A 14,264-nucleotide genomic window follows, 5' to 3' on the forward strand; every position below is an offset into this window, starting at 1 on the left:
GAGAAAACGAGAGACAGAAGACATAAGTTTGGTGATGTTTAAAACGTTTGAATAGTCAGGTCTCTGTATATCTCTTTTCAATGCTCTTTTCTTTCCTCTGTTCATGCCACTTACGAAGGAAATATATAAAATATAAACAAGGAACAGAGTTTATACTAGCCACAGGAAATAATATCTTTTGGAAAAAGTATCAGTTTATTTGCATTAATCAATTATTTTTCAAGACAATAATACTGTTGTGATAGATTTAAAATTTTTTTTTTAAATCTTTTTTTTTTAGGATTATTTTTTTCCTTTCTTGGTATTAAGAATAAAGCATTACTTACCATGCTTCATCCCAGCATTAGATTTAGTAGTTCCAGGATGGAAGGTAATCCCACCATAAGTAGGAAATCCATAGTGCGGGAAGCTATACCCTGAAATGGCAAGTAAAACAAATGAAACATCATGAAGATACTTTACAAGACTCAGCACAACTTAGTGTCTGTCTGTCAGGTGAGCACAGCCTTTGGTGTGAAAGGACAGTACTGTGCCCACACGTGGTGCTTCTGTTGAGACGAAGACACATGGTGGGGGTCATGGGACCATCAGAATTCCACTTTGATAAAGTTTACATTTTGGCAACTCTGACAGCACCCCAGATTTGGGGAGTGGTTGCGATGGAGAAAGCCTCCACTCTTATGTGAAGGGGAGAGGCTAATAGTGAGGGTCACCAACCAAACTCAGACTTGCCTACATAGAAAACATTAAAATAACCCCTTGAGGAAAAAAACTAAATCAAACAAAGCACAGAAAAACATACTGACTCCTCAATGGAAAAATGGCCACCACTGTTCACTCCTAGGCATTTTTGGTGGAAGCACAAGCTGGTACAACTCTTTGGGGAAGCAGCTGGCATTAGATGTCATGCCCTCTGACACAGTAACTTTACTACAAAGACTCTAATTTACAAAAGTAATCTGGAATAAAATGAAAAGTTATGTGGATAGGAGTTCAGTATAGCATTTTACATAGAAAACAGGAAACTACATGTAAGTAAGTTATTCTATGGTTTGTTCACTTGAGGAAATGAGTCATTAAAATGATGCTTAAAATTTACGCTTAGGTAAAGTTCATATTACTGGAGGAAATGTTTATGTTAACATCTCAGGTAAACATTTCACATATGACTCTATACATACAGTCATGGTGCAAATGATAGTAAAATAGTATTACAAATAAATGAATTAAAATAAAATGCATGATGGTGATCACAGTTGTATTCAGGGGAAAATTCATAAGTATCTACTATAACATATACATAAAAAATAGTAGTAGTTAACCTTTGGCAGATTTTATGTATTTTCAAATTTTCTACAATGTATTATATAGAGATGTTTAATATATAGCTATATTGTGGTATGTATGATATAAAATTTTTTCAATGTTTCCAAACAAAAACAAGACAACCAAATCAAAAAACATAAAAGAGAAATATACTAAAATGTTTAGGGAGGTACTCATTAAAAACTGGCTTTGGGGTACCTTTTTTCTTCTTAAAGGCTTTTGAGATTACCTACATATTGTAAAATGAACATAGATTTCTTTGAAAAATAAATTGACATTTGTCAGGAAATTTTAATTAATATACTCAATAATATCATAGCCACTCGACTCACAGACACACTCAGAAACCAAAGAAAAGAAAATTCTACCCTCTCCAATATGAAAAAGTTTTAGAAAGAATAGGTGTTTTTGTACCTGGCCCTGTACTTCCAGTGCCCCCTCCTCCACCGCCACTACCAAACATGCCTCCGCCTCCAGCTCCAGCGCCACTCCCACCGCCGAAACTATCCGAAAAATTGGGCATGAGCTTCTGCCGTTTCCTCTGTACTTCTTCTTTATCTGTATTTAAAGGAAGAGAAACCAGAGGAGAAAAGATTGATTCGGTCCCACCACTAGCCACAGAAAGACCACTGATTCTAATGGTATTTTTAAACATCTTAAAGGGAAATAGAAAGCACTCAAAGAGGAAGAGATGCTAAATTTCAAGAAGCATTATATTTATTCCAATGGGTATGAATGCTGAAAGCTAGCTCCAAAGAGACCACAGAGCAGTACACACCCAAATCCACTCTACAACAGTTTCTTCAGTGCCCAGTGTTGTTAAAACTAGTGAAATATTCGATTGTCCATCAAAAAGATACTGAAGATATTGAATAAAAAATTATTGACCCTTTTGCTTGGTCACACAAAATAACTCATGTTAATAAGTTAACATTTATTATGCATCTACAATGAGCTAAATGTTGGAAATAAAAAAAAGCATGACATAATGTCTTTGCTGTCAAGAACCCTCCAACATAATTTTAAGATAGTGGGGGAAAGACTTAGTGAGACAGCACTATAACACTACATACATTAAATTCATGGTGCAGATCAGTGTTCTAGGAGTTTCAGGAAAACCTTTTAGGAGGTCACTGGGGGATGGGAAATTCAGGAATGGCTTCTCAAAATCAATTTTATATAAGAGGAGGAAAAAGGAAGATGTTCTGGGAAGGGGATATGGAGGAAAACAATAATGAAGGAAAGACATACACGGGGCGCTTATGAGAACAGGAGTAGATAAGTTTGGCTGAAGTGAAAGTTTAATACAGGCATGCCTCTGAGATATTGAAAGGTTCAATTCCACATTACTGCAATAAACCAAGTCACATGATGTTTTTGGTTTCCCAGTACACAAAAAAGTTACGTTTACACTCTACTATAGGCTATTAAGTGTGCAATAGAATTATGTCTTAAAAAGAAGCAATGTACATATCTTAATTAAAAACACTTTATTGCTAAAACAGGCTAACAATCACCTGAGCCTACAGCAGGTTGTAATCTTTGTACTGGTGGATGGTCTTGCCTCGAGGTTGATGGCTGCTGACTGATGAGGGTGGTGGCTACTGAAGGCTGGGTGGTTGTGGCAATTTTTAAAAATAAGACAACAATGAAATTTGTTGAAGTCTGTCAACTGACTCTTTCTTTCACAAAGATTTCTCCATAGTATACAATGCTGTTTGACGGTATTTTATCCACAGTTTTAACTTCCTTCCACATGAGGGTCAATTCTCTCAAACCCTGCTGCTGCTTTATTAAGTTTAAGGAATATTCTAAATTATTGTCATTTCAACAATGTTCACAGCATCTTCTCCAGGAGTAGATTCTATCTCAAGAAACTACTTTCTTTGCTCATCCATAAGGAACAATTCCTATCCATGAAAGTTAAATCATGAGCAGCAGTTCAGTCCCATCTTCAGGCTCCACTTCTCATTCTCTTGCTATTTCCACCACATCTGCTGTTACTTCCTCCACTGAAGCCTTGAACCCCTCAGTGTCACCCATGAGGGCTGGAGTCAATTTATTCCAAATTCTTATTCATGTAGCTATTTTGACCTCCTTCAATGAATCACAAATGTGCTTAATGGCATCTAGAATGGTAAATCCTTTCCACAGGGTTTTCAATTTACTTTGCCCAGATTCATCAGAGTAATCACTATCTATAGCAGGTACAGCCTTACAGAATGTATTTCTTAAACAATGAGACTGAAAGCCAAAATTACTTTTTGATCCATGGGCTGCAGAATGGCTGTTAGTAGGCATGAAAACATCTCCTTCAGAGCTCTTGGGTGACCGGGTGCATTGTCAATGAGCACTACCATTTTGAAAGGAATCTTTTTTTTTTTTTTTTTCTCAGAGCAGTAGGTCTCAACAGTGGGTTTAAAAATATTCAGTAAACCATGCTGTAAACAGATGTGCTGTCATCCAGGTTTTCTTGTTCCATTTACAGAGCAAAGGCAGAGTAGATTTAGCATAATTCTTAAGAGCTCTAGGATTTTTCAGAATGATAAATGCACACTGGCTTCAATTTAAAGTCACCAGCTGCATTAACTCTTAACAAGAAAGTCAGCTTTTTTCTTTTTCTTTTCTTTTCTTTTTTTTTGAGACAATACCCAGGCTGGAGTGCAGTGGTGCAATCATAGCTCACTGCAGCCTCGACCTTTTGTGTTCAAGTGATCCTCCCACCTCAACCTCCTGAGAGTCAGCCTGTTTTTAAAAGCTTTGAAGCCAGGCATTTTTACATCTTCTCTCTAGTTATGAAAGTCCTAGATGGCATCTTCTTCCAATGGAATGTTGTTTCTTGTACACTGAAAATCTGTTTGGTGTGGCTACCTTCATCAATTTTCCGAACTAGATCTCCTGGATAACTTGCTGCAGCTTCTCTGTTAGCATTTGTTGCTTCACCTTGCACTTTTATGTTACGGAGATGGCTTCTCTTTTAAACCTCATGAATCAACAACCTCTGCTAGCTTTCAACTTTTTTTCTGCAGCTTCCTCACCTCTCTAAGCCATCATAGAATTGAAGAGAGTTAAGGCCTTGCTCTGGATTAGGCTTTGGTAAAAGGGAATGTTGTGGCTGGTTTGATCTTCTACTCAGACCACCAAAACCTTCATATCAGTAACAAGGCTGTTGTGCTTTCTTATCATTTGTGGGTTCACTAGAGTAGCACTTATAATTTCCTTCAAGAAATGTTCTTTTGCATTCTTGGCTAACTGGCACAAGAGGCCTAGCTTTGGGCTTATCTCAGCTTTTGACATGCCTTCCTCACTGAGCTTAATCATTTTTGGCTTTTGATTTCAAGTGAGAGGTGTGACTTTTCCTTTCACTTGAACACTTGGAGGCCGCTGTAGGGTTATTAATTGGCCTAATTTCCATATGGTTATGTGACAGGGAATAGGGAAGCCTGAGGAGAGGGAGAGAGATGGAGGAATGGCCAGTCAGTAGAGCAGTCAGAACACACACAACATTTATCGATTAAGTTTGCCATTTTATATGGACACTATCTGTGATACCCCAAAACATCAAAGATCACTGTTCACAGACCACCATAACAGATACAATAATCATGGAAAAGTTTCAAATATTGAGAGAATTACCAAAATGTGACATAGAGACATAAAGTGAGTACATGCTGTGGGAAAAATGGCACCAATAGACTTTCTTGACACTATTGCCACAAACCTTCAATTTGTAAAAATCACAGTATCTGCAAAGTACAATGAAACAAGGTATGACTGTATAAGGAATTCTTGAGAAATGGGACAACACTGTGGAGCACCTGGAGAATGAACTTATATGCAAGACAGCTGCTGAATGTTTTTGAACAGGGAAATAGGATGGTATTTTAGGAAGTTCATCTTTTACTTGTGTGTGGGACATACTAAAGAGTCAAAGTGAGAGGCAGAGACAGTGCAGACATAAGTGATGGAGGCCCATTCCTTAGTGGTCACCATGGTAATAAAACATGGGGTAGATGCCAGAAACACAGTAAACGAGGGGTCTGTAACCTCTGGTGACTGATGAGATACGGGGGGCTAAAAGTCTAAGACTACTATTTGACTACAATACAGTGATGCCCTCTGAGACTTTTGATTGCCTTTATTTCTTTTTGTTTGTTTTGTTTTCATCTTTCTGTTTCTCACTATCTGTGCTTCTCACCAGCCCCAATGCCCTTTTGAGTTCCGTCACTGCCTATGTGGTGTTACTGTCTTCTTGTTTCTTCTTTCTGTTTCCCTTTCTTTCTCTTCTTTTTCTATCATATATTTTGTTTTTCTGTCTTCTCTTTTTTGGGCTGGAGCAGTTAAGGGGGTTTTATTTCATTTTTTCAAATTAAATAAAGTCAATGAGGTATTCTTTTTTTGATCAGGAGCTGAATCCTTAACAATTGTTCTATTTCTGATGCTTCTGTGTCAGTTTTGTCATGCTTATGTTCAGAAAGAGCTTCGATTATTTCTAATTCTGTGGTTGTTTCAGTCATCTTAGGGCTAGAAAGAAGGTCGCTGTTTACTGATTATCTCAGGGTCGCTGTTTACTGATTATCTCATGATCATCTAACTGCAGTTGAAAGATGAAGCACGGGAAAGTAGGGTAACAAAGTACGCTTTAATAGTTATTCAAAAGCTGAACATGTCCAGACTTCCTAGGAAAACAAAAAACAAAAAAAACCAAGGTTGCCAAATTTTGAGAAAAATATGCTTCCACTAGAAGGGGGATGACCTTGAAGTGGAGACACTTTAACGACTTCCTTATCAAATATTTTTAGATTCAGATTTATAATTTCCCCATCAGTTATAACTAATTTACAGCTATACTCATGACTGTTCACTGCAGACATATGAAACACAAGAGGGAAGCAGACAACTTATTTATCTTCAGAAATAAATGTTATCTATTGACATGGATTCCAGCAAAGAGACTAGTTAGTATTTTCTATGTATTCCTTTTACCTTTTAAAGCAGACAGATATTTATTGGCTGTATTTCGCTGTAAAATGGGAATTTTAAAGGCAAAATATTAATTATAACACAGCCAGTAAGATTCCAATGACAAGAAACGAATACAGAACATTCCACATAAGCTTTATAAAAGAACCTGCTGTCTGAATCTCCACAGAATTGAATATGGAGACCTTCACACTCCATGTTCAGGGGATCATTTATCCTTGCGGTCTGTTTTTGACAATGGCACCAGGGGATGTACTATGAAACATCAACCTATTTTAGAAGGAACCAAAGTGGCCACTTACTACAAGTTCTCCTTTTGCAGGAGAGGAAACTGAAGCTAGGAAGGGTTAGGTGGCTTATCTGAGGTCAGAACAGAGTCAAGATCAGTCTCAAAGTGCAGTAACGTTTTCATTATGTTAGGCTGTCATTCTTTTGAAAACACTCCAAAATAGCTTTGCGTAATAATAACCAATGACTTTAATAATCAGTGACTTCGCATAATAGTTGATGCCTATAATAGTTTAATTCACAAATATGGATAATCTCCCAGTGTTTGCTATCTATTCCTGTGCATGTGCCTTAAAAGTACCTCATTCTCACTTTTCAGGTTTCAGTTTACCAGTAAAGGTGCCTGCATTTATCTTGGCCATACTTTTCATAATTTAAAGATTATGATTCTGTTTATCCCTAATCTCCATCTTCCAGATTGAAAAATCATTATGGTCTTTTTTTTTGGTTTTGTACAGCAGTTCCTCAACTATCTTCCTTCCTTGCCAATCATCTTTCTCTTGATTATTTCAATTGTCTTCCCTGGACCCAACCATCTCCAAAAAGTTTTTGTGAAGTACAATGTCGATGACCATAGAGGATGCAGAGCTCAGGGCTGGTTCTGTATAATGTTTTATATTTATGTCTAACATCTTACTTGATGATAATCAACATATTACCAGCCTTATAGATGAGGATGGCAGCTTGGCTGGTAAATCAGTAAGTCAGTACACAGATACTTAATGAGCATTTTCTATGCAACCTATATTGTTCTAGATGGCCTATGACCTAAAGAAGATTCTTTGTACTTGGGGTGGTAGGAAGACAACAGACCCATAAATAAATAGATAAGACAAGTTTACATATTGATAAAAATAATGAAGAATATAAAATTAGGCAATGAGATAGGGAATGACTACAGAGACCGGGGGTAAGGGAAAGTGTGTTCAATGACTTCTGAGAAATGTATACAATGTTTCCCTGGGTTGTATAGTTTGGATCCATTTCTATCTACTTCAATGTTAAATGGCCTACTACTTTTCTGACCAGTTACATTGCCTGGCCAGATTATTTCTCCTTGGTCCTATTATCTTGAGTTTTTATAATCCAGAAGGTTTCTATAGAATAAAGTAATTTGTTGTCCTCATATATATATGTTGTCTATTCTTTCCTTCAGAGCTCAATGGGTAAGTATTTCTCCAGACAGTTCTTATACTTTGTATTGTATGAAGCTTTTAATCAATGACAGCCTGGAAGGTATGTGCATGAAGCATACAGGTGCAATTTTGAACTTTCAGGTGACCCCATTCTCTAATCCCAGCATCAAATAGTTCCTACTATGATAAGAAACCATTAAAGTAATCACCTGAACATGCCCCTGCTGTAACATACTTTTCCGAGGCATAGATACCACTGGGAAAGGGAGACAGGCAGACTAGATACCAACCTGAGCTTTAAATGTTTCTAGGTTCATACACACACAGGTAACCCGGGTTTTCTTTCTTCATGATTCTCTGTGCTAGCAAAATCTGACATTATTTGAAGACATATTTCTGGAGAAGAAATCTATTTTTTTCCTCAGAAAGTCTAAAAAAAATATTCATATTTTTCTTCTGTGTCTACTTTTAAATTAAAGCAGTGATTTTCACATCATTTTGTGTAGGCAGAAGCATTCAAAAGACCTCCAGCAGCTCTTGGTAGGGAAGTGAGGAGAGTTGGGACAGCCTCTTGGAAGGCCAAGCTGGCAGGGCCCTTCACCCCTATTTTAACCAAAGCCTACCAGGTCCATACACTGGGATTTTGTATGAAATCTCATGTGAAGAAAGAAAAGTTATTGTGCTGACAATGTTTTCAAACCACCAGGATATAGAATACACTACAAATGTGACCAAACAATGAAGAGGCCACAACCTCAGAAAAGAAACAAGAACTTGCAGAACCGTTTTCTAAACGCTCCTGTGGCAGCACGAATTCTAGGAAAGGAAAGCCCTCTTCAAAGATTACCTATCACATCTTGCTCTCACAGGAGCCAACACCCACCCATGTGGCTTGTTGCTGCTGTACCTTTGCGGTTTCCAACCTCAGCAAGGATCTGGGTGCCCCGTGGCAATCATTTTACTGACCTCCCTTCCCAGTCTCACTTCCCTCCAACTGAGGGGTTTCTAATTTTGTTTATGCCACAGCCCCTTCTGCAGTCTGGTGAACTCTATGGATCTCTTCTCAGAATCATGGTTTTCAGTATGTAAAATACAAAACAGGATTTCAAAAGAAGCTGATGATATTAAAGTACATTTCTATTCACAGACTCTTTGGGGGTCAGTGGGCTCTAGGTTAAGAAATACCTTTGAATGATGACTTGGTGCCTGTTATATCTCGTTTTGAGATGATTCTAATGCTAAATTTCTCACCCTGTCCTCTATTGAGTTCCAGTTCTCCCTTTGGTCTGTCTACTAAGAACTTACACTTGACTTTCCCACAGGGACCTAAAATATAACATATTTTACTCTGAGCTCCCTCTTTTCCCACCCAAATCTACTTTTGCTCCCTTGTTCCTTTCATCAAGTCAACCGCATCACAAGCTTCCTGGTCAGGGAGTTTTAGACCCATCCATGACTCCCTGTCTCTCCTACATCTCCGACCTGTAGGCCCTCTTGACAGTATCACCGCGCTCTCTCTTGAGTCCACCATCTCCTTTCATTCCTGGCACTAGGACCTTTACTAACTTCACCGTTTCTCACTTGGATTCTTGCATTACTCTTCTGACTCATCATCTGCCTCCTAAATGGTACCCTTAGTGGTGACATAAAGAAGTCAGAGCCATCATTCCAAACCTAGGCAGGCCTGACTATCCCTCTCCAGAATTAATGCAAAATTCTTAAGCTGCCACTCACAGCCCTCTTTAGCCTGGCCCTGGCCTTCCTCACCTACATTGGCCTTCATGTCCATCTCAGCACTAAACACTTGTTTCCCTCTGCATAAACGCTAACTGTGTTTACCTCTCTCTTTAAGCTCCTCAAGTAACCTAAGCCTAGAGAACACTTTCCTTCTCCATTTAACACCCAACTGCTGAAACACACCCCAAATGTTAAGGGCCAAATGTTATCTCCTTGATGAAGCCTGCTTTTTGGAGGCTGCTTTGGAATAAAGGGACCAAGGGCTCTCTCTTCAACATTCTCATATATTTTTAGGGATGCTTCACTTTTCATACTTATTAAAATCATAATTTACATTATAACTATTTAAGAAAACTATGAGTGCCCTTTCTTAAAGCATCTTTTGTGAGAGAAAGAATGACGCCTTACTCATTTTCATAGTTTTGCAGTGCATGTTGGCCAAGTTTTCTGTTCCACCGCCTGAGGCTGGTTGACTAACTGGCTGATTCTCCTAAAGAGCAAGCCTGAGTTTTTCATCTCAGCTGCTTGAACTCTGAGTCAGTCAATAAATGTTAGATTCTCAAATTCAAAGACAAATTCTCAACGTCTAAATCTCATATAAGCTTGGTGGAAATAACATTATTTTAAAAAGCTGGACTAATTCCATGACCTCAGAAGAATATACTACTGTCCGGTCTAAAAATAAGCACTGTGGACCCAGGGACCTGTTATAGGAAGCTGTTCAAAGGAGGTGACTAACTGATCTCTTCTAATTAGCTTGTCCTCTTCTCAGAACAAGTACAATGGCCAGACATGGAAGCCCAAGCCTGTAATCCCAGCACTTTGGGAGGCCAAGGCCGGAGGACTGCTTAAGGCCAGGAGTTTAAGGCCAGCCTGGACAACGTAGGAAATCCTCATTTCTATTAAAAGTAAAAAAAAAAAAATTTAGCCTGGCATGGTGGTGCACCACCTGTAGTCCCAGCGACTTGAGATGCTGAGTCAGGAGGATTGCTTGAGGCCAGGAGTTCGAAGTTGCAGTAAGCTATGATTGCACCATTGCACTCCAGCCTGGGCAACAGAGTCAGACTCTGTTTCAAAAAAATAAATAAATAAAATAAAATAAAATAAAAAATGAGCATAAGATTTTAAACTGACTTACCTTTGATTTCAGGATAGTAGAGGAAAGGTTTTGGTTCACTAGTTTCCAAGTCAGATTTCCTCCGAAGCTGGACGAACACAGAGGCTGGTTTCGTAATATTAACATCTTTATACTTTGGAGTTTTGAAGACGATGGCAAACTGCAGGATACAAAGAATCACATGTTGGTGTAGGACTACATTTTTTTTTTTTTGCAGTAATGCTACTCATTAAACACATTCCTTATGCTTTTCTTTATATCCAATGTTTAGACACAGTGTACTAAAAAACCGTGTCCTGGAGAAAGTTCCAAACTCAGAATTCTATACCGATACATTTTTATGAAATTGCTACTGTAAAATCAAAATACAATGCTGTGCTAATGTACTACAAATCTTTATTATTTCATTTGTCTTATATTTCAAATGTCTTCTAGTTGTAAATATCATGCTTATAAAATTCACTGCATATACTTTCTTCTCTTCCAAAACAGCCTTAAAAGCCTCCAAGATTATTTATACCAACATCAGAAAGACTGGGTATGGAAAGAGAGAGATGGCTACAGGCCAGTGATGAAGAGAAGAAACTAAACATTGCTTACATTGGCATCATAACACATTAGTTCTTGGTGGTATGTTAGGGATTTTAGCATTTTTCAGTTTGATTTTTGACTATGTAATATATTCACAGGGCTAAAGATTTTGTAAAATATAAAAAAGCATACAGTGGTATTCTCTTTGACATTCTTGTTCCCCATCCATGCAGTTCCTACAGTGTACCAGTCAGTGGCAAATACTGTTATTAATTTCTTAGGTATCCTTCCAGAATTCCTTTATGCATGAACATAGAATCATTTCTACATGCATTTTGTTCTACACCCATCTTTTAAAATATTTTAACACTGTATAATTGAGAACTTTCTATATTAGTTCACAGAGTACTCATTATTTTGAATAACTACATGATATTTCATCAAAAGGATAGACTATAACTTAACTGGCCACTTATTGATGAATATTTGGATTGTTTCCAATTTCTTGTTAACATAATACTTTTCAATTACTTGTAAAGAGGAGAATAATCATTAAAGTGGGGGCTCAGCATTGTCATCTCTTAGTCATTTAGTTGCCACTGGGAAATCTTCATTTAACAGGACGATATCAGCTTCAATTAGAAGATGACTCCTAGAACATCCTTTTAACAGGTCTCACCATGATTACTTTGGTAGAACACGAAAAACATTTTCACTACAGGACCTGTGGGGCACTGTCTTATGGGTTAGGGGATTAGGCAGCAAGTTAAATATCTTGCCAACATCTCAGAGCAAACGATCTAACAGAACCTTGCCCATAACTCCACAGTAGGTAACTTTTTTGGATGACCTGCATGAGTCTTCAAAACAGTACTGTTTTATGGAAGTTATATATTTACGATTTTTCCTTTTTACAGATGGAAGCTAAGTACTAAATTTCAACAAAGCAGAAAGTGTAAAATGATGATAATAATATGAATCATGCCTATAATCCCAGCATTTTGGGAGGCCAACATGGGATAATCGCTTAAGCCCAGGAGTTCAAGACTAGCCTGAGCAAGATGGCAAGACATCACCTCTACAAAAAAAAAAAAAAAATGAAAAAACTAGCTGGGCATGGTAGCATGCCTGTAGTCCCAGATATCTGGTAGGTTGAGACAGGAGGATCCCCTGAGCCCAAGAGTTGGGGGACACAGTGAGCTGTGATTGTACCATTGCACTTCAGCCTGGGTGTCAGAGTGAGATCCCATCTCTAAAAATAATAAGGATTAATAATAATAATAATAAATCACTTACTTGTCTATGAACATCTGTGGGGGAAAAATCTCCAAATCCTTCCCAGACTCCACCATTTTCCTCCTCTTCATAAAATCGAATCTGGATGTCATCTGCAAACAATCACATTGAAGTGTGTAATTTCATGTAGTGTAATAATATTTATAAACACGCTGAAAAATAAAACTGGTTTAATATTCTACCTGGTATCTATTTACTTTTAAAAAACAAGATCAAAAGGTTAAGTCTTTTAAAATCTTCACAAATCACTGACATTTTATTATTATTTACCACAGTAACGTGCCCCAAGTTTCATTCACAATGAGAGAATGGTAGATTTACCTAGTTAACCTGAATTTTCTTTTAATCTTTGACCTTACTGCTTCTCCATTCTTAAGCCAATCCTGAGAAACACGAAGGATGGTGGAAGAATATTAGAATCCCAAGAGGCAGTGCAATTCAATATATAGATGTACATAAAAATAATTAACTTATGTAAGTTTTACTATTAATATACGGCAGATGCTATTCTAAGTGCTTCATATATACACTTCATCCTCACCACAACTTTGTGGTGTAGACGTACTATTATTATCTTCACTTTGCAAAAGAGAAACTGGGGTCCAAAGAGGTTAAGTACTTATCTGAGGTTGAACAGCTAGTACATGGAGGAACCAGGATTTGAACATGGACAGTATAATTTCAGAGTCCAGGCTCTTAACACACTATTAAACTGTCTCACTATAATAGTCTCTTAGTTCATACTGAGTAATTGGTCAAAATACTATAATGATCAGGTCCCTTCTAATTAAAATGCAATGCTTAAATTGCACACTCTAGTCATGGACTCTATTTACTTCTACAGAAATGTAACAATATAACTTAGGTTGGCATCTTCCTGGCTTCACTTTCCATTTCATAGAAAGGGACACACTATTGACTTGTGAAACAAAGATTTATTTCTATTTAAGTAGAACTTTGGAAATACTAGGAATGGATAAAACATCTTACTACCTCCTTTGCCTTCAGGCAGGACTACACTGGACCTAGTTATTGAGATTCTTTAAGCCAAGTACGAGACATTTCTTACTAAGCCATTCCAATGTAATGATAATGACTAAGAATCTCATTTACAAATAAAGGTACTCAGATTGTGTTTACTCACAGTATGTATACCCAGGAATCTAGAAATGAGTATTACTTGGACAGAGTGGATTGGAAGAAGGCTGACACTAGTGTAGGCACAGAAAGGGTAAACGTCTGTTTTTTCAGACAGCGTCTTGCTCTGTCATCTAGGCTGGAGTACAGCAGCATGACAATAGCTCACTACAGCCTCAAACTCCTGGGTTCAAGCAATCCTCCCACCTCAGCCTCCCAAAGTGCTGGGATTACAGGCATGAGCCACCATGCCTAGTCTGTAAACTTTTTTTGATTAAGTATATATGTGTTTACTTCAAAATCTGACCCCATGTTTTCTGACTATATACCTATATTAATCTCACATGAGAATTTTTTAAAAAGCCACATGTCTTTTATTCATTTATTTTACTTATTTATATTTTCAGTCAGGTATTTACTTTGAAAATGCTCACCTCGTAGTAAACAGATATTTATTATACTACACTTTCCAACTATCATTTTATTTAAAAAAATAATGAAGTTTGAGAAAATAACACATTTTCCTCAGCTTTTACTAATCTATCAATGTTGTAATGTATCTAATGAAAGATAAATGCCAAGAACCTTTCCTCAAAGGGGAAATTGTGAGAGAAATGTGCTTTGAGAATTTCCCTGTATTCCCTGTTCTCCTTCCTTTTCTTAGTTAACATCACATCTGTGGAAGTGTTCAGAGAAGCTCTCTCAGTGTTATA

General features: G+C 37.5%; 1 protein-coding gene across 2 annotated transcripts in view; it reads right to left on the reverse strand.

Moving 5' to 3' along the window:
* LOC105486337 (nuclear factor kappa B subunit 1) overlaps positions 1-14,264 on the reverse strand; it is a 123,121-nt gene that overhangs the window by 22,146 nt on the left and 86,711 nt on the right. For both annotated transcript variants that reach the window (XM_011749189.3, XM_011749190.3), the window contains exons 10-13: positions 12,415-12,506; positions 10,609-10,747; positions 1,741-1,884; positions 327-416 (exon numbers count right to left, since the gene is read on the reverse strand). In XM_011749189.3, coding sequence (XP_011747491.1) covers positions 327-416; positions 1,741-1,884; positions 10,609-10,747; positions 12,415-12,506 — 465 coding nt within the window. The remainder of the gene's footprint in view (positions 1-326; positions 417-1,740; positions 1,885-10,608; positions 10,748-12,414; positions 12,507-14,264) is intronic.

Source organism: Macaca nemestrina, chromosome 3 (genome assembly GCF_043159975.1).
Source record: "Macaca nemestrina isolate mMacNem1 chromosome 3, mMacNem.hap1, whole genome shotgun sequence".
Lineage (NCBI taxonomy): Eukaryota > Metazoa > Chordata > Mammalia > Primates > Cercopithecidae > Macaca > Macaca nemestrina.